We start from the raw sequence: 20,565 nt of genomic DNA, 5'->3' as shown, positions 1-20,565 counted from the left end.
TGTTTTTAATTTCTGCCTCTCTCTCGAACACACACAGCCTGCTGCAGCCATAGCAAATACATACACACAGCCTGCTGCAGCCATAGCGCATTGAATAAAAGCACACAAGAGAAAACACCACATTGAGGACAGAGGTTATTGCTACACTACTTATGTCTTCTCCTCCTCTATATTACACAGGATATCTTCATATTACACTGCTGCTCATATACAGTCATCCAGCATCCAGGAAGAGAACAGCACAGATCTCCCCCCATACAATGGACTTTTCCAGCTCAGAAACAAACTGCCAAATATAGCCCAGATTACTGATATATGGAGGAAACTAAATGTATGGGAGAAAGGGTTTTTCTAGTTGTTATAAATAAAGGGCTTAGATTGACAGAACACATACTACATTAATGAGGAACATTTATTAAATCCATATGAAAACTCAATAACATTTTGAGTTTTATTTATAAAGCAGGAGTTGGTAAATTTTTTTCCGACCCCAGCTAAAGCGAGCTCCGACTCCACAATCCTGCTAAAAACAGGCTGCATGGAAGTTGCTAATGTCTGTGCAGCTCTTTCTAAACAATTACCAGGCCATGTAATAGGCCCAATAAATGAGCGCTCGTTTACAGTATTAATCGAGCTGTATTGGGTGTCGCCCATCTTTTCTAGATGGGATAGGATACAAATAAACTGATATTGTATCCATTCTTATAGTTAGATGGCAGCCATTGTGTCCCACTGTATGAAGTGTACCACTTTGTATACATATTTACAGTAGTCCTCCATACTACATTTAGAAAACTGTTATTCTGCCATATAGACTCAATTGACTTCAGCCTGGTGGATACATTTAATAATAGCATATATATATATATATATATATACATATATATATATATATATATGCTATTTGCTTCCTGTATGTCAGGCTGAATGTTTCTTCAGGATACAGTGTGTACAGCACCTTATTGTATGTAGCCTTACACTATATGACTTCTCAGAAGATGCGGATAACATAAACTCATCAGAGCGATTTCTTAATTTACATCGCACCTCGCCCACAATATATAGTGTGTGGGTGTCAGCTCCGCACATGAATCATTGTATTTTTAGAGCCTTGATTTCCATTCACTTCATTTAGCGTCCTGACATCAGTACATCAGTATCTACCTGAGACATTCCACATAGAGGGGAGAACGAATACAAACACATGGGGAACCGGCCCCTGTACAAGCACGTCCTCTATATAATCAGACCTCCACCCCACCCCCACCACCCCAATATGACAAGGAGAGGAGCATGATATACTGCAGAGCAAGCCCTTACAGTGAGGAGTACAAAGGAGTAACATAACCACATATGAAGCGTCTGGCCTAAAGGAGGCAGAATAATAGCTACTGTAATAATGCTCTCTACTGTGTGTTCAAGACTATAACTACTATAATACTGCTCCTATATACAAGAATATAACTTCTATAATACTGCCCCCTATATACAAGAATATAACTACTATAATACTGCTCCTATATACAAGAATATAACTACTATAATACTGCTCTTATATACAAGAATATAACTACTATAATACTGCTCCTATATACAAGAATATAACTACTATAATACTGCCTGCTATATACAGGGATATAACTACTATAATAACTTGTGGAGCAGGTCTGAGTTAGCACCAAAGTCTGTGTAGTATCAGCTGTATACCCATGAGCTAGGATCGGTTCATACACAGAATTCTGATGTGTTTTTTATTTGGCCTAGCGGCACTGGTGTCAGCCATAGGTGTGAGGTGCAGCACTCTGTTTCTTCCTTGAACCGCATTTTATTTCTCTCTTTTCTCCGTGTTTTGCACTCCTCCTGGTGAGACCCACATGGCCGCGGTTGGCAGGAGACACCTGGGTGCACATGGTTTTGGTTCCTCCTGTTTTTTCCCATTCTGTTTGCTGCAGCTATGGTGAGTGTAGTTCCTTATCCAGACTTGTGCTGCTTGGGGGCGACCTTCTCCGCCGGCGGTGCTGGCCGGGTTCTGGTGTGGTGTTTTTGGGTCTGGTCCTGTGGCGTGGGGGTCGCAGGGCCGTCCCATGGCCCCCGTTCCCTGGCTGTGCGCGCCTGCGGGGTTGGTGGCCACTGACTGGCACGGTGTGGGCTTGGTGTGGGGACCCATGTGTGTCAGATACCGGCGCGGGGTGCATGGGGCAGTATGGCTTGATCGGTTCATACACAGAATTCTGATGTGTTTTTTATTTGGCCTAGCGGCACTGGTGTCAGCCATAGGTGTGAGGTGCAGCACTCTGTTTCTTCCCTGAACCATAACTACTATAATACTGCTCCTATATACAGGAATATAACTACTATAATACTGCTCCTATATACAAGAATGTATAAAATTTACCTGAAATTTGTATTTCCTGGAGTCCGTAGGCAGCACATACTCATGGGTTAATGGATTCCCGTTGACCCGGACAGAAGAGGGTTAATCTAGCAATTAAACACAAATAGATTAATTCCAAGCATCTGCTGATCACCCTATAAGAGAACTAGAGAGACCACAGGACACTGTATTGTATGCAGCAATAGGATTTATTGGGAGGGTATATTGTGCTGCCTACGGACTCCAGGAAATACAAATTTCAGGTAAATTTTATACTTCCTGGTCGTCCTACGGCAGCACATACTCACGGGATATCAAAAGCAATGATAACAAATAAAGGGGGGGGATTTAGTTTGCGATTGCTCCTTGAAGCACAGTTAAGCCAAAGGCTGACCCCTCTGAGGTTGGGATGTCGAGGCGGTAGTGCTTTACAAACGTTGATGATGAAGACCAGGTTGCAGCCCTGCAGATTTCCTCTAAGGGTAAGTGGCCCCTTTCCGCCCACAAAGTCGCTGTGGATCTGGTAGAGTGCGCTCTCACTGAGAGTGGGCACTGCAATCCCTCTGAAAAATAAGAAAAAGAATAAGATCTCTGATCCATCTTGACAAAGAAGACTTACTTTTCTTTTCGCCCTTCCTAGGGCCTTGAAACTGAACAAACAATGCTTCAGATTTACTGAAGCTTGCTGTTTCTTCCAAGTAGGAGCAGATGGCTCTTTTAACATCTAGGAGAGGCAACATACCATCCTGATCTTCTTTCAACACTGGAAAAATGATTTCCTGATTTAAGTTGGTGGAGGTAGGAACCTTCGGTAGGAAACCTGGCATAGTTCTTAAGATGACTGCCTCTGGTAATAATCTCAAGTAAGGTTCTTTACAGGAGAGGGCGTTCAGTTCACTAATTGTCCTGGCAGAGGTAATCGCCACAAGGAATAAGGTTTTCCACGAAATCCACTTGAGATCGGAGGAAACTGGCTCAAAAGGATCTTCTGTTAGACGCTTAAGGACTATTGACAAGTCCCAGGAAGGAAGAGGATCACGGTAGGTCGGTCTCAGCCTCGCCACTGCTCTGAAGAAGCGGGAAATTAGAGGAACCCTGGAAAACAGACCATTCAGGTAAGCATTTATGGCTGTCAAATGAACCTTTAAAGTGTTGAGTTTAAGGCCTTTTTGTAATCCTTCTTGAAGGAACTGGAGAACCGATGAGACCTCTTCGGCAGATCTTTGATTAGTGGTACACCAGCCAGAGTAGATTCCCCATATCCTTGAATACACCTTTTGGGTGCTGTCTTTCCTAGATGCTAACAAGGTTTGCACCACTTCACTTGAGAGACCTTGCTGCATAAATCTCTCGCGTTCAGGTTCCACGCAGATAGATGTAGATTGGACAGACTCGGATGGAATAGTCCCTCTTGATGTAGATGGTCTCTGCGGAGCGGAAGCTTCCAGTATTCTCCCTTCGATAGTGTTAACGCGAGCGGAAACCATGCCCTCCGGGGCCAGTATGGAAGATTAACAATGGCCCTTGCTCTGTCCTCCCGTATCTTCTTCAGTACCCGAGGTATTAATGGTACTGGAGAAAGGGCTTAGATGAACATTTTCGCCCAACTGATGGTGAGACCGTCCACTGCCACTGGGTGATCTCTCCTGGACAGAGAACAGAACCTTGGTAACTTGGCGTTCTTTTGGGTAGCCATCACATGCAGAGCTGGACAACCCCACTTGCTCACTATCAACTCTAAGACCTATGGGTTCAGCTCCCATTCTCCTGGAAGTATAATTTTGCGGCTCAGAAGATCTGCCTTGGTGTTCAGTACTCCTCTGATATGGACTGCTGATATTGACATCAGCTTGTTCTCTGCCCAAATCATCAGACGTCTGCATTCTCGTTGTAGCGTTGGACTCCCCGTACCCCCTTGCTTGTTCAGATAATAAACACAAGTGATGTTGTCTGATTGAACCTGCACCGGATGATTGTGCAGAAGTTGTCTGAAGTGAATTAATGCCAGTCTGATTGCCCTGAGCTCCTTTAAATTGGACGACATTTTCTTTTCTGATGGGAACCACCTTCTCTGCACCCACTGAGAGCCGACATGGGCACCCCAGGCTGAGCCGGAGGCATCCGTAGTGAGGATCAAAGGAGTTGGAGTTATCAGACTCTTCCCTTGTTGAAGTCTCGTCTTGGCGAGCCACCACCTCAAATCTACTTTCACTTTGGTTGATATTGGGATACAGTAGTCCAGGCTGTCTGGAGATCTCTCCCAATGACTCAGGATATGGCCCATTGGACTGCTTCTATCGCTGTAATCAACATACCCAGGACCCTCATGGCGAACCGAATAGAGCATTCTTGATAGGAACACAGGCTTCTGATTGCTTGTTGTGTTTTAAAGACTCTGTCTGGAGATAGAAACAGACGCATCTGGACGGTATCGATGACGAATCCCAGGTAAGTAATTCTCTGGGTGGGCAGTAGACGGGACTTCTTTTCGTTGATAATGAATCCGTGGTCTTGCAGAACTTACAGAGTCATTTTGAGATGGCGGAGAAGAAGATCTTTCGTGGGAGCTCTCACAAGCCAATCGTCGAGGTAGGGAGTTATGTATACTCCTTGGGTTCTGAGATAAGCGGTGAGCACTACCGCAATCTTGGTGAAGACCCGCGGAGCTGAGGTGATCCCGAATGGGAGACAGGTAAATTGATAGTGGAGTATCTGGCGGTGATGTAGAACTGCCACTCGAAGAAATCTCCTGTGAGATTTTAGTACGTGCAGGTAGGCGTCTTGAAGGTCTATGGTTGCAAGATAATCGTTCCTCTGAATCGCCAAGACTGCCGTCTGAATGGATTCCATCTTGAACCTTTTCTTTAGAAAAAAATTGTTTAAAAAGGTAAGGTCAATTACAAGCCTCCAGTCTCCACTGCTTTTTGGTACGGCAAAAATTGGGGAGTACACTCCTTGGCTTCTTTCTGCGATGGGTACTTCTTCCAGGGCTCCTTTTTGAATAAATTGGTCTAATAAGTGATGTATTACGGTGATTCAACTTCATATCATATTTTTTAAAATAATTTTTGGGTGATATTTTGTATTAATTTGCCATTTTACTATCTATATTTTATAATAACGCTTATAGTTTTTACTATCACCACTAAGCCTAGAACTAAGCTGAGACTTCCTGTTTCTGTGATGATCGGGAGGAGACTGCTGTAAAGCATTACGGCGAAAGGTGGCACCAGTAGATAGAGAAGACAATATCAGCTCAGCCTCCCCCTCCTGTCCTGTGGACAGGCACATTTTCCATTCATGTCAGTGGGGCAGCTCTTGTCTATTGTTGCCTGTGTGGCTTACCGTAAAGCATATCATTAAATGCTGTTAAAAGTTTACTGTACAGGAAGGAAATGCAGAAGAAAGTTACATCCAGAGCAGAACACAGAACACAGTGCTGGACAAAGATTTAGGTATAGAACACTTTGAACACAAATAATTTGTAAAGAGGTTTATTGTTTTATTATGTATAGAAGAATAGTACAGCCCACACTGGAATCCATACCGTGTTTTCCTTATAATAAGACAGTGCCTTATATAAATTTTTGCTCCCAAAGAGGCACTATGTCTTATTTTCGGGGGATGTCTTATTTCTTCCCCCCACCCCCCGGCCTTTCCCGTCTCTCCACCTAGCTCTCCCGGTTTTGACAAGGCAGTCCTAGCAAATTAATATCCTGAGCATGTCCTGGCCGTCCCCGTCCCTGTGACATCATGCCCCGCCCCCGTATGGGCCTTCAAAACAAACCATAAAGGGAACCTGTCACCCCCCGTGCCGGGGTGAAGGCCGCCCGACCCCCCGCTAGAGCCCCGTATACTTACCCCATCTCGCCAAGTCCCGCTCCTGGAGCTGATCCCGGGACAGAGATATCCTTGACGAAAGCCCAGCGCGCGCGCTGCATAGTTGAGTCCGACGCCCATAGAGAATGAATGGAGCCATCATTCTCTATGGGCATCGGACCCATCTCTGCAGCGAGCACGCCGGGCTTCCGACAAGGATATCTTCATCCCGAGTCCGGCCCCAGGAGCCGGACTTGGCGAGATGGGGTAAGTATAAGGGCCCTTTTCCACCGGACGATTATCGTTCAGATTATCGTTAAATCGTTTGATTCTAAATGATAATCGTTCGGTTGAAATGCAGTTAATGATTAACGACCGAACAAGAAATTGTTGATCGCTTTATAAGACCTGGACCTATTTTTATCGTTGCTCGTTCGCAAAACGTTCGCAAATCGTTTGCATTGAATAAGACATTGTTCGGTCAATCGCAGTAGATACGAACGCAATAGCGAAGAAAAAACGTACGCAAATACGATCATAAGTAACGATTACACCATGTAACAATTTTCCAAAAATTTTTTGTTCCCAGTTGTTAAGTGTGTTTTCCTCCTTGTTTGTACCCTAAATGAATAGAAAAAAAGTTATTATTCCCTGTAAACTTTGCTTTTGTGGTCAGCACAATGATATTTTGAAATTGATCTATTTTTAAGGATATTCGCCATATTTCAAGATACTTAAGAAGCTTCTGGAATTGTGAGAACTAGCAAGAAGTTTCTAGAACTGTCCAGAATTATCTGGAACTTTCTGGGACTGTACAGAATTGTAGGTAGCTGTATAGCTACAGTTATATAGGGCCACTATAGCCCTTCTTGAGAGCTGGAGAGCCGGTCTATTCGAGGCTATAGGTATCACCTGTAACCCGAATGAGTGGCGTCTCTTCATAGACAGCTCATGCAAGAGCTTCAAAGGCCAGTGTCAAGATGTTGCTAGGTGCCTTGAAGTATGAGGAGTACGGCTGGGAAGTTATTGGAGATTTCAAAATGGTGTCATTCCTGATGGGCCTCCAAGGTGCTTTTACTAAGTATCCTTGCTTTATTTGCCTTTGGGACAGCCGGGATACTAAAGCGCACTACCACAGGCGGGACTGGCCTCAGCGGACAGAGTTCATTGTGGGGAAGAACTATGTAAAGTGGGAGCCACTGGTGGACCCAGTCAAGGTACTGATGCCACCACTACACATCAAGTTGGGGCTCATAAACAATTTGTCAGGGCTCTAGATAAGGAGTCGACAGCTTTCAATTACCTCCAAGATCTTTTCCTTAAGCTGTCTGAAGCAAAGATCAAAGCTGGTGTCTTCGTCGGACAACAAATCAAGAAGATCATAGAGTGCAGTAATTTTCCCAAGAAGCTGAATAGGAAGAAGAGAGCGGCTTGGAACAGTTTTGTCGCAGTGGTTCGTGGCTTCCTAGACGATCATAAAGATGAAAACTATGTACAACTGGTCCAGACTCTGATAAAGAACTATGCTGCAATGGGCTGTAGGATGTCACTCAAAATCCTTATCCTTGATGCGCATCTTGATAAGTTCAAAGAGACAATATGACGAGAACATGATGGGAGATTATATTTGGGGATTGATTCCTGAATCTGATTTGCAGTATAGTCGTAAATCTTGGAAAAAAACACACTTCTAAACAGTTTTTGGTAATCTGTGTAAGGCTATGTTCACACAACGTTTTTTTCAGCTCCATTTAAAATGACGTTCCTTATTTTGAGTCTAAAATAGCGGACGTCATTTAGCAGCCTGGCCTGGCAATGACGGCTGTTGGTACATTATTCTAGTTTGGGGTTACTAATTGGCCTTTGGGTGTGTCTTAATTGAAAAGCCCATTAAATTTAATAGTAAAAATGGAGAAAAAACGGTGAAAAAAGAAAAACTGTGTGTGAACTACTAATAAAAAACGTCCGCTGTTTGCAAAAGACGTCCGAAAATATTGATCATGTTCATTATTTTGACGTCCCTGGCAAAAATGTCCATTAGTTGATGCACTGTGTGCGTTGGACGTCTGTCTTCCCATTGACTTCAAAGCATTGCCATTGCAGTTAGTTAAATCACGGCAAAAATGGACGTTTTTTTAAATATGAAAATCGGCCGCCTTTTCAAAATTTTTGACGTTGCGCGAACATAGCCATAATTTGCAATGCCTATAGTGTTCTTAGTTTGACTGTATAAATGAGAAGATGCAAAATCGTGTTTCTATAATAAAAATTTTGTTGCCATGGTCACAAAAGCGAAGTTTATGATGAATGTAAGCAATTTTTTATTTGTTTTAGACATAAGCAATAGGAATATAACATTAAAAAACTGGGAACATAGTGAAAACCGAAAAAAATTGCACAATTATTTAGAAGTATAACAAAGTCCTTTATTATGTTATTATGTTATGTTATTGTGTTACATAGTGTTATCGTTCCATGGAAATGAGTGAACGTTTTCAGGTCTTTCACAATAGCGGTCGTTTGAGATCGTTAATCGTTAACGATTATGCTAACGATTATCGCCCGGTGGAATAGGGCCCTAAGGGTCTCCAGCGGGGGTCGGGTGGCCTTCAACCTGGGCACGGGGCGGGGGGGGGGGGTGACAGGTTCCCTATAACTAAATTTAAGAACAGCTGGCAGCATTGGCTGGAGGCTGTATATTCAGCCACTAGATGTCGCTCTCTCCTCCCAGGTACAGGGCCTGGCAGGGACGCCACTCCTGCCCCAGAAGAGCCTGAAGGATGAAGATGGCCGTGTGCTGCTGTGAGCAGGTAATGATGAGCGGCCCACATGAGGGGATTATGGTGAAAGAAGTAAAGCTATATACGTTGGTGTAAGAGGCCAGGAGAATAGTGATCAGAGCTGTGACTGGTATATACTGTATACACAGTTCTGATTAGTCTCTCACACCAATGTATATAGGTCTACCTCCTGCAGTATCATCCCCTCATGTGCGCTCCTCAGTATACCAGCAGTCTCACACCACACTGTATTATACTGGTGGTATAATGAGGGGCCCACATGAGGGGGATTATATACCAGTATATACCAGTCACACCTCACTGTATTATACTGGTGGTATAATGAGGGGCCCACATGAGGGGGATTATATACCAGTATATACCAGTCACACCTCACTGTATTATACTGAGGAGCCCACATGAGGGGGAGGATGCTGAAGGAGATAAAGCTCCAGTCTGCCCCAGTGACCCCCCAGTCTGTCCCAGCTGTGCCCAGTCACCGCCCCAGTCTGCTCCAGTCACCCCCCAGTCTGTCCCAGCTGTCCCCAGTCACTGCTCCAGTCACCCCCCAGTCTCCCCCATCTACCCCCCAGTCTGCTCCAGTCACCCCCAGTCTGCTCCAGTCACCCTCAGTCTTTCTCAGTCTGCTCCAGTCACCCTCAGTCTGCTCCAGTCACCCCCAGTCTGCCCAGCTACCCACTGTCTGTCCCAGCTACCTCCAGTCTGCTCCAGCTACCCCCAGTCTGCTCCAGCCACTCCCAGTCTGCCCCAGTCACCCTCCGTCTGCCCCAGTCACCCTCCGTCTGCCCCAGTCACCCTCAGTCTGCCCCAGTCACTCCCAGTCTGCCCCAGTTTCCCCCAGTCTGCTTAAGTCACCCTCAGTCTACCCCAGTCACCCTCAGTCTGCTCCAGTCACCCCCAGTCTGCCACAGCTACCCCCAGTCTCCCCCCAGTCTGCTCCAGTCACCCCCAGTCTTTCCCAGTCTGCCCCAGTTTCCCCCAGTCACCCCCAGTCTGCCCCAGCTACCAATTTTTCAAGGTTTTGTGGGGCCCCATGACTCCTAGCTACACCCCTCATGTGTTCCTGTACTACTACTACACCCCTCATCTATTCCTGTACTACTATTACACCCCTCATCTTAGGGCTGGGCAGTATACCGTGAAAATACTGATACCGTCCCTGGCGTTGGTTAACCGACCTCAACTTCGCCAGGAAGGTATCTAAGGTATTTTCACCCGCCCCAGGACACTGACAGGTCAGGCTCCCCTTCCGGTCTCTCTCACACGGAGCTCCTCGGTCTCTTCGCTTTTATAACAGCATGCAGTGCTGCCCCAGTCACCCTCAGTCTGCCCCAGTCACCCTCCGTCTGCCCCAGTCACCCTCCGTCTGCCCCAGTCACCCTCCGTCTGCCCCAGTCACCCTCCGTCTTTCCCAGTCATCCTCAGTCTGCTCCAGTCACTCTCAGTCTGCCCCAGTTTCCCCCAGTCTGCTTAAGTCACCCTCAGTCTACGCCAGTCACCCTCAGTCTGCTCCAGTCACCTCCAGTCTGCCACAGCTACCCCCAGTCTCCCCCAGTCTGCTCCAGTCACCCCCAGTCTGCCCCAGTTACCAATTTTTCAAGGTTTTGTGGGGCCCCATGACTCCTAGCTACACCCCTCATGTGTTCCTGTACTACTACTACACCCCTCATCTATTCCTGTACTACTATTACACCCCTCATCTTAGGGCTGGGAGGTAAACCGTGAAAATACTGATACCGTCCCTGGCGTCGGTGAACCAACCTCAACTTCGCCAGGACAGTATCTGCGGTATTTTCACCCGCCCCAGGACACTGACAGGTCAGGCTCCCCTTCTGGTCTCTCTCACACGGAGCTTCTAGGTCTCATAACTTCTATAACAGCATGCAGTGCTGGGGGTCCCGGGCCGCGCTCCTTTGCCTCCATCCTGTCACAGCGCGTCAATTTTGTCCCCCCGCCCCGATCTTGCCGCTCTAGCCGGCCGGTCTCCACTTATAATAGAGTCAGAGCACGGCTAGCAGGGTGACGTCACAGAGCGGGGACCGCAAGCGGCCTTCGGACACTGGTCCGCGTCCAAGATCTCCTGCTCCGAGACGTGATGCGGGGATCGGTGGCGAACCGAGCACTGACACCAACAGGTGCCGTGCTGAGGCTGGGGAGGGGGCTGGCACAGTTATAGGGAGAGGTCCCCGAGTGCCGCTGCGGGGGTGCCAGAGGCTGGGGGTAGAGGGGTGTGAAGCTATCACATGACCTTCTAGGGATAGCACTGACAATTAGCAGGATCTGGAGCTTTGCTTACATGGGATCAGACCCCCTGTGATTTGTCACTTCATTGTACTCTTGTGATCAGCTGACTCATAAAGGCTCTGATCACACCTGTGTCCAAGTTTTCATTGAAAACAGTGCAGGATCCATCCACACATGAACACCACCTGCACCACACAACAGGAGCTGTATATAGAGGTATACAGCTATGTACACACTACAGGACATGTGTATACAGGTATACAGCTATATAAATCCTACAAATATTGTGCATACCAATAAGTATTCTGTAAGTCCAAAAGTAATAAATATTAATTCCTTTATTCAAAAAACATAATGGGACATACACTATTAAAAATGGTAAGACATGCAGAAAATGGCACAGGTAAACCACAGATCACACCTGGACAAGATAATATCAGAAAAACCTGGGTCAACAGCTACACTAGATACATGTAAAGTGCATGTGCAAAAGATATATACCAAATACAATCACTAGAGTGTAGTCTGAGTATGTAAACATAAAGAATGCCCAGCTTCCGAAAGTGCAAATAGCAAAGTGCTCAGTATACCTATTGTCTGGTGGTCTATAGTGGCTCCCTCTCCCCAACGCACGTTTCGCGAGGCAGCTTGATCACGGGGCTATGTACACACTACAGGACGTGTATGTAGAGGTATACAGCTATGTACACACTACAGGACATGTGTATACAGGTATACAGCTATGTACACACTACAGGACGTGCATATAGACGTATACAGCTATGTACTACATAGCTGTATACCTCTATATACATGTCCTGTAGTGTGTACATAGCTGTATACCTGTATGTACATGCCCTATAGTGTGTACATAGCTGTATACCTGTATGTACATGCCCTATAGTGTGTACATAGCTGTATACCTGTATACACATGTCCTGTAGTGTGTACATAGCTGTATACCTGTATATACACGTCCTGTAGTGTGTACATAGCTGTATACCTCTATATACACGTCCTGTAGTGTGTAAATAGCTGTATACCTGTATACACATGTCCTGTAATGGCTGTATACCTGATTATACACGTCCACCCTAATAATGACAAATAATAATGACTATAGAGTATAGAGGCCCGGCCTTGTTGTTGCTGCTCAGTGAGTTCCTTTTTTATTTTAGGATAGTTGGTAGGCTAGTTACAGTGTCTTATTTTAGGAGGATGCGGGGAAACATGGTAGTAATGCCATTAATGGATGGGTTTGTGACCCACCAGGGATGTCATGTGACCCCGCGCGGATGTTGTGTGACTCTTAAAGGGGTAGTGAGGCGCTCAGCAATTATTCACAGAATAACACACATTACAAAGTTATACAACTTTGTAATGTATGTTATGTCTGTGAATCGCCCCCTTCCCGTGTCCCATCACCCCCACCCGTGTACCCGGAAGTGTGGTGCGCTATACATACCTGATCCGTGTCGACCGACCCCGTCCTCCATCTTCTTCAAAGATGTCATCTTCGGGAGACCGGCCGGCCGACCCGCTCCTGCCGGCCCACCTCTGCAGCGTCATCAGCTGCTCAGCCGCGATTGGTTGAGCACAGTTATGCTCAACCAATTGCGGCTGAGCAGCTGATGACGCTGCAGAGGGGGGCCGGCATGCAGGACGGCTGCAGCAAGTCGGCTGGCTCCCGAAGATTGCATCGACAGAAGATGGTGGTCGACGCGCGTCAGGTATGTATATCGCACCACACTTCCGGGTACACGTGCGGGGGTGGGGGGACACGGGAAGGGGGCGATTCACAGACATAACATACATTACAAAGTTGTATAACTTTGTAATGTGTGTTATCCTGTGAATAATTGCTGAGCGCCGCACTACCCCTTTAATATTAAGTTAACACTCATCACTTGTAGGATGTGGGCTGTAGATTACTGAGCAGGTACCTGCTGTAGCCCCATCATGTCTGTCAGCACTTGTGGAGCAGCATATCTCCCATGCTTCTTACTCCCCCCTTTACATGTAGAGGTCGACATGACTGTCCATAGTGCAAATATGTGCACATGGGAGTACACACCCAATACAATGTATATAGACTGTTCACATGCTGCACATTCCCTGTACAGTGTGACTGCCCACAAAGACAACAGTGACTGCACTCTGACACTCGCCTTGTACCAGAGGTTATAGGAGGAATAAAACCAAATCAACTGGCTGGCAGGAGGAGTCCATAAGCAGGGTTGGTGTCAGTTCACACTATGTGCAGTTTTGATGCACATTTAGAGAAATATTGTGATAAGGAGAAAGTGATTTGGCTTGTTATGTAGAGTGTTTAGTGGAGAGTTAAAGGGGTACTCCAGCGGGAAAAATAATTCTTTCAAATGAACTGGTGCCAGAGATTTGTGATTTTTTTCTATTTAAAAATCTCCAGTCTCCCAGTACTTATCAGTTGCTGTATGTCCTGCAGGAAGTGATGTATTCTTTCCAGTCCAACAGCCACCTCTGTCCATGTCAGGAACTGTCCAGTGCAGGAGAGGTTTTCTATGGGGATTTGCTACTGCTCTGGACAGTTCCTGTCATGGACAGAGGTGGCAGCAGAGAGCACTGTGTCAGACTGGAAAGACTTGAGGTTTTTAAAGTGACTCTGTACCCACAATCTGACACCCAACCCCCCCCCCCCCTCCAAACCGCTTGTACATTCAGATAGCTGCTTGTAATCCAAGATCTGTCCTGGGGTCCGTTCAGCAGGTAATGCAGTTATTGTGCTAAAAAACAACTTTTAAACTGGCAGCCCCATGCCCAACGGCCGGGGCTTAGATTGTGTATGCATTAGGCTGGCACCACCTCTATGGCCCTCCTATCGTCCAGAACGGCTGGTAATCAACCAAGTATGGCCAGTAATCGCTTTGTGTAATAGTACCCCTAGTGAATAGTGATGCTGCAGCCACAAAAAAAAAATCACTCCTTGATGGATTATTGGTCTCTGGTCACAAGCCCCATGTGACTTGCCTCCATGCTATTTTGTTTATCCAGCAAAAATATTTTTCTATCAAATCAACTAGTTTCAGAAAGTTATATAGATTTGTAATTTACTTCTATTTAAAAATTCCAAGTCTTCCCATACTTATCTGATGCTGTATGTCCTGCAGGAAATGTTGTTTTCTTTTCAGTCTGACACAGTGCTCTCTGCTGACATCTCTTTCCAAGACAGGAACTGTCCAGAGCAGGAGAGGTTTTCTATAGGAATTTGCTGCTGATCTGGACAGTTCCTCTCTCTGACAGAGGTGGCAGCAGAGAGCACTTTCTGAAACCAGTTGATTTAAAAGAAAAAGATTTTCGCTGGATAACCCCTTTAACATCCAGGTTGCAACTGTAATACAGTTGTGGGACAGCAAGTCGCAGACTAGTCGTACAAAATATTTTGGATGAGACTTGCTGTTGTATGACCCAAAGCTCCAGCCTTTAGTGCCCACATATGTACTTTCTTTTTTTGTAAGCATTGTAAAAGCCATATACATAGCTGCTTGTTGCATATATTTGTGACACCACTATCAGCTGAAATACTTGTTGCTGGTATCTGACATATTCCGGTAATGTACTGTGAACCCAGCCTTGGCTAAACATTAAAGGGGAACTCCGGATAAGAAAAACTTGTTTTCTATTAAAAGTTATATAGATGTGTCTATACATTGTATTACTGTATCTGTACGGTTCTGCCACGCTGGTAGCTGATAGAAATCCAGGAAGTGAAAAAAAATTGCCCCTGTGTCAATCCACATGGTCTCCTGCTCTTTCTTCTGTCCCCCCTTAGGGTAGCTTCACACGTACCACTGTCTCCATACATTACGGCTCCCGCACCGCTGTCTCCATACATTACCTGGCTCTGGCTGCACGGGGTCCCGGCGTCTTACTCTGCCACCCAGCCAATCAGTGTGTTGCCCAGCCGTAGCCACTGATTGGCTGGGCGGCAGAGCAGGACCCCGTGCAGCCAGAGCCAGGTAATGTATGGAGACAGCGGTGCGGGAGCCGAAGGGGTTAAGGGGGCGGCTGCATTACATACACGCAGCGGTCTTTCAGACCACTGCTTGTATGTAGTGATAGGGGCCTTCCAGGACCTCGGCTCGTAGCAGAAACTCGCAGCAAGTTTTTTGCTGCGAGTCGGTATGTGTGAAGGCACCCTTAGGAGATTAATATTCCAGGCCTCTGTCTCACATTGTGTGTGTCTGCTAGTCTCAGCAGGTGTTTCAACTTTCGTTGATTGTGCAAAAGTCTACAGAGAAATTAGGGCTGTGTTCACACATGTTGAAGTGTCATTGCAGTACTGCAGTATCTGCACAAAAATGATGCAGTAACACAAATAGATAATGCTAAACAGCAGAGAGGATCAGAGCCGGCACTGCCAATCATACCTGCACAAAAAACAAGGCATAAACAGTATATCCCATGTAAGATAATATCGGATAAAGTCCTTTTCGTGGGAATCAACTTCAAAGATAAAAGATGCTTCATCATAATATGTGTGTGGAAAGGGGGGAAAAATATTTAAAAAGTTCTTTGCTTTATTCCAATATCAGCATTACAGGTAGAGAATACAGTGCTGTTCGGGTGAGACCACAATGAAATGATAAAGTACTGCAAATAATTCAGTAACACAATGAAACTGCAATGTGTGAACACAGCCTAGATGTTCTGCAACAGCTTTGGGCGGGAAATAGGCAGGGTGGAGGACTGTGATGAACAGCTGAGGGAAAGCATTGCATTCTGGAACCTGTAGTACTGAGTACATCTGCTCAACCAGGAAATACAGAAACACAAAACAAACCCCCTCAAAACAAATGGATTTTTGGTAGTTTCATAGCTGGCATATATAGGTAAGTATTGTTTTATGCTTCTGCAGAAGTTTCATTTTTTTTTTACCTCTACCCGGAGTTCCCCATTTAACATCAGATGTGCAAACCTGCCCTCGTTCTGGTCACATGTATCAGCCTAGAACACAGAGAGCTGTAACAAACCCTCTGCTGTGATAAGCAGTAGGCGTCTGCACATTCCTCTGTACGAATCACGGGGAGAAGATTCATCACAAAGTTTATTGGAAAGTTGCAAAACTTCTCATTGTGCAGCGCTTGAGCGTCATCCACATAGAGGTTGAAATAGTAGAAGGACGTCTCCCACAGCTGGTGGTGGTGGGGTGGGGTAACATAATTCCCCTCCTCCCCTCTTGTCACAGGAAGGATTTCCATATGGGTGAAGTCGTCCTATAGGCTGTATCACATCTCAGAGTTTTTGGACTAGGGGCGTGGACTTACATTGGCTTAGATACAGTTTCTCTTTCATTTCCTGCACTTCACGTGATGATGGACGACTTTAGAGACGAGCTGCTCTGCTCCATCTGTCTGGATGTTTTTACCATCCCTGTAACCCTGGTGTGTGGACACAACTTCTGCTGGACGTGTGCTGATCAAGTCCTGAAGAGGAAGGTGTCAGGATTCTATATGTGTCCTCAATGCCGGAAAAGATTCCGATCCAGACCCGTCCTGAACAAGAACATAAACCTGAGCAACATTGCCGAGCAGGTGCGACTGGAAGAAAAATGTCCCGTCAGATGCACCTACTGTGACATTGTCATCCGAGCTACCACAACGTGTCTGCAATGTGAGACCTCCATGTGTGAGAGACACCTTCAGTGTCACAACAGGTCGGTGCAACATGACTTGATTGACTGCATTCCTACCCTGGAGGAGAAAAAATGCCCCCTGCATAATAAGATCCGGGGGTATTTCTGTGCAGTGGAGGGCACTTGTATATGTGTGTCCTGCTGCTTGTCCAAAGAGTATCGGGGCCTCCCGGTGGAGCCGCTGAATGAGGCCTATGAGAAGAAGAAAAAGAGACTTAAAAAAATTCTGGAGCTGCTGCACTCCACGATAAAGGAGACCGAAATGAAAATACAGAAACTCAAGAAGAACATACAGAAAGTCCAGGATAAAGCTGAGGATGCTCCATTCCAGGCCGCCATGGCCAGTAAAGAGCAGGTATTACAACATTTTACTAGCCAGCTCCAGGAGCTACATCAGGCAAACTTGAATCGGGAATATAAGATATATCAAATTGAGTATCTGAACCGCAAAGTCGACCCCATCGACTTCTTGGAGGAACTGGTGGTAGATACCAATGATGGTCAGAACACTGAGGAAGATACAGGGATTGTCCAAAGATATCTGCCGAATATAACAGCAAGAGCCAAAAAGTGGTGGTTCCCTGCTCAGAATCCTACAGACATATTACTCAGCATACACACGGCTGCCAATGGTATACAGGTATCCTATGACCGCAAGACTGTCATCTGCTCAGTCATGGCGACCCACCCAGAAAGATCAGACAGGTTCGAACATAACCAGGTATTAAGCGTCAAGAGATTCAACTCAGGGCGCCATTACTGGGATGTGCTGACCAGCCAGCCTGGAGACTGGATGATAGGGGTCTGCTACCTCAGCATGGACAGGAAGGGGAAGAAATCATTCCTGGGATGTAACAGCAAGTCGTGGTGTCTGCGGAGATGCGGCAATGAGTTCTGGCTACAACACAATAATGTCTGTCTGTACTTACCTCACATCACGTCCTGTCACACTGTGAGGGTCTCTCTGGATTACAAGGCCGGACACTTGTCCTTTCATGATATTGGTTCTTCCATCAGACACCTTCACACCTACAGAATCATCTTCATTGAGCCTGTGCGCGCTGCGTTCACCTTATTCAGTGGTTGGCTGCAAATCCGGCGTCCGCCATAGCCTGCTGCTCATACTCCCTGTTTCACGAAGTTTCCGCATAGACACAATGATGCATTTTGTTACCAGGATTATTGTACTGTATTGTCTTTGTCTGCTACATGACTGTACCAATCATGATTGTTACACTTCCTCACTACTGCCACCACTATGATGGTGGTAGTGGTGGTGGTGGTAGTAGTAGTAGTGGGGAAGGACAACACCCATTAGGGATACACCACAGTCAGCCAGAGGGGTTAATCCATCTTCTAGGATATATGACCCGGGGGGAGCCATGTATTACATTATAAGACCTGGGGGGACATTATAGGAGCTGGGGGACCCATACATTATATTATAAGACCTAGGGGACCCATAAATTACATTGTAAGACCTGGGGGCCCATGAATTACATTATAAGACCCGGGGGGACCATGAATTATATGATAAGACCTGGGGGCCCATAAATTACATTATAAGACATGGGGGACCCATACATTACATCATAAGACTGGGGGACCCATACAATACATTGTAAGACCTGAGGGACGTATACATTCTATTATAAGAGCTGGGGGACCCATACATTATATTATGGGAGCTGGGGGGCCGTACATTCTTTTATAGGATTCAGAAGACCAATACATTCTATTATAGCACCCAGGGGACCATTATTACCTTATAAGACCTGGGAACCCATGTATTACATTACAGAGGACCCACCAAAAGTTTTATCTTGCACTATGCACTATAGAGACCCCCGGCCTCAGCTTATCAATGGAGGACACATTGTCTTAACTGTGTGAACACTGTTTAATAAACTCCTGGCACGTGATCAGTGTGTATGATTTCCTGCAGGGGGTGCTCATCTGCCCACCATAGAATGATAGTTGGGGGGGGTTCCCGCAATACCACCAGTTGCCTCTAGATCAGGGATGGGAAACTTTGGGCCTCCAGCTGTTGCAAAGCTACAAACTTACAAGTAAGGTTAAAGGGGAACGGATAAGAAAAACTTGTTTTCTGTTAAAAGTACATTAAAAGTTTTATAGATGTGTCTATACAATGTATTACCGTATCTGTACGGTTCTGCCACACTGGTAGCTGATAGAAATCCAGGAAGTGAAAAAAAATGGCCCCTGTGCAAATCCACATTGTCTCCTGCTCCTTCTGCTATCACCTTAGGAGACAAATCTTCCATGCCTCTGTATCACATTGTGTGTGTTTGCTGAAATCAGGCTGATGATGCAGACAGGGGGCAGGGCGTGATGTCACAGGAGGCGCGGCTGGATCACCCAATCCCCTGAGTGATCCACCATCTCTGAATGGCCAGAAGCAGGTGTTGCACTGATTTCTCTAATTGTGCAGAAGTGTGCAGTGAAATTAGGGCTGTGTTCACACATGTTGGAGTGTCATTGCAGTACTGCAGCGTATTCACAAAAATGTAAACACAGGTAAATGATTCTAAACGGCAGAGAGGATCAGAGCCTTATTGTGGGGCTCAACTTCAAAGATAACAGATGCTTGATCATAATATGTGCGTGGAAATAAAAAGAAAAAAAAAATCTAAAAGTTCTTTACTTTATTCCAATATCAGCGTTACAGGTAGAGAATACAGCGTCCTGTGTGGTGTTACAGGTAGAGAATACAGCGTGCTGTGTGGTGTTACAGGTAGAGAATACAGTGTGCTGTGTGGTGTTACAGGTAGAGAATACAGCGTGCTGTGTGGTTACAGGTAGAGAATACAGCGTGCTGTGTGGTGTTACAGGTAGAGAAAACAGCGTTCTCTGTGGTGTTACAGGTAGAGAATACAGTGCTGTGTGGTGCTACAGGAAGAGAATACAGTGTGCTGTGTGGTGTTACAGGTAGAGAATACAGCGTGCTGTGTGGTGTTACAGGTAGACAATACAGCTTGCTGTGTGGTGTTACAGGTAGAGAATACAGCGTGCTGTGTGGTGTTACAGGTAGAGAATACAGGGTGCTGTGTGGTGTTACAGGTAGAGAATACAGCGTGCTGTGTGGTGTTACAGGTAGAGAATACAGCGTGCTGTGTGGTGTTACAGGTAGAGAAAACAGCGTTCTGTGTGGTGTTACAGGTAGAGAATACAGTGCTGTGTGGTGCTACAGAAAGAGAATACAGTGTGCTGTGTGGTGTTACAGGTAGAGAGTACAGCGTGCTGTGTGGTGTTACAGGTAGAGAATACAGCGTGCTGTGTGGTGTTACAGGTACAGAATACAGCGTGCTGTGAGGTGTTACAGGTAGAGAATACAGTGTGCTGTGTGGTGTTACAGGTAGAGAATACAGTGTGCTGTGTGGTGCTACAGGTAGAGAATACAGTACTGTGTGGTGTTACAGGTAGAGAATACAGCGTGCTGTGTGGTGTTACAGGTAGAGAATACAGCGTGCTGTGTGATGTTACAGATAGAGAATACAGTGTGCTGTGTGGTGTTACAGGTAGAGAATACAGCGTGCTGTGTGGTGTTACAGGTAGAGAATACAGCGTGCTGTGTGGTGTTACAGGTAGAGAATACAGCGTGCTGTGTGGCGTTACAGGTAGAGAATACAGCGTGC

The 20,565-nt window shown here is 45.9% G+C and overlaps 1 protein-coding gene across 1 annotated transcript; it reads left to right on the top strand.

The window, feature by feature from the left end:
* Window positions 1-16,455: 16,455 nt before the first annotated feature.
* Window positions 16,456-19,546, top strand: LOC138772155 (E3 ubiquitin/ISG15 ligase TRIM25-like). The gene has a single exon (XM_069952344.1). It carries the CDS (start codon window positions 16,587-16,589, stop codon window positions 18,018-18,020), a length of 1,434 nt encoding a protein of 477 aa, XP_069808445.1. The 5' UTR covers window positions 16,456-16,586; the 3' UTR covers window positions 18,021-19,546.
* Window positions 19,547-20,565: the final 1,019 nt, after the last annotated feature.

Source organism: Dendropsophus ebraccatus, chromosome 14, assembly GCF_027789765.1.
Source record: "Dendropsophus ebraccatus isolate aDenEbr1 chromosome 14, aDenEbr1.pat, whole genome shotgun sequence".
NCBI lineage: Eukaryota > Metazoa > Chordata > Amphibia > Anura > Hylidae > Dendropsophus > Dendropsophus ebraccatus.
The sequence above is the reverse complement of the archived record's forward strand: the minus strand, read 5'-3'. Positions and strand labels throughout refer to the sequence as shown.

Coding starts and splice junctions, on each gene's coding strand:
- LOC138772155 (XM_069952344.1), top strand. CDS start 16,587: ATGATGGACGACTTTAGAGACGAGCTGCTCTGCTCCATCTGTCTGGAT.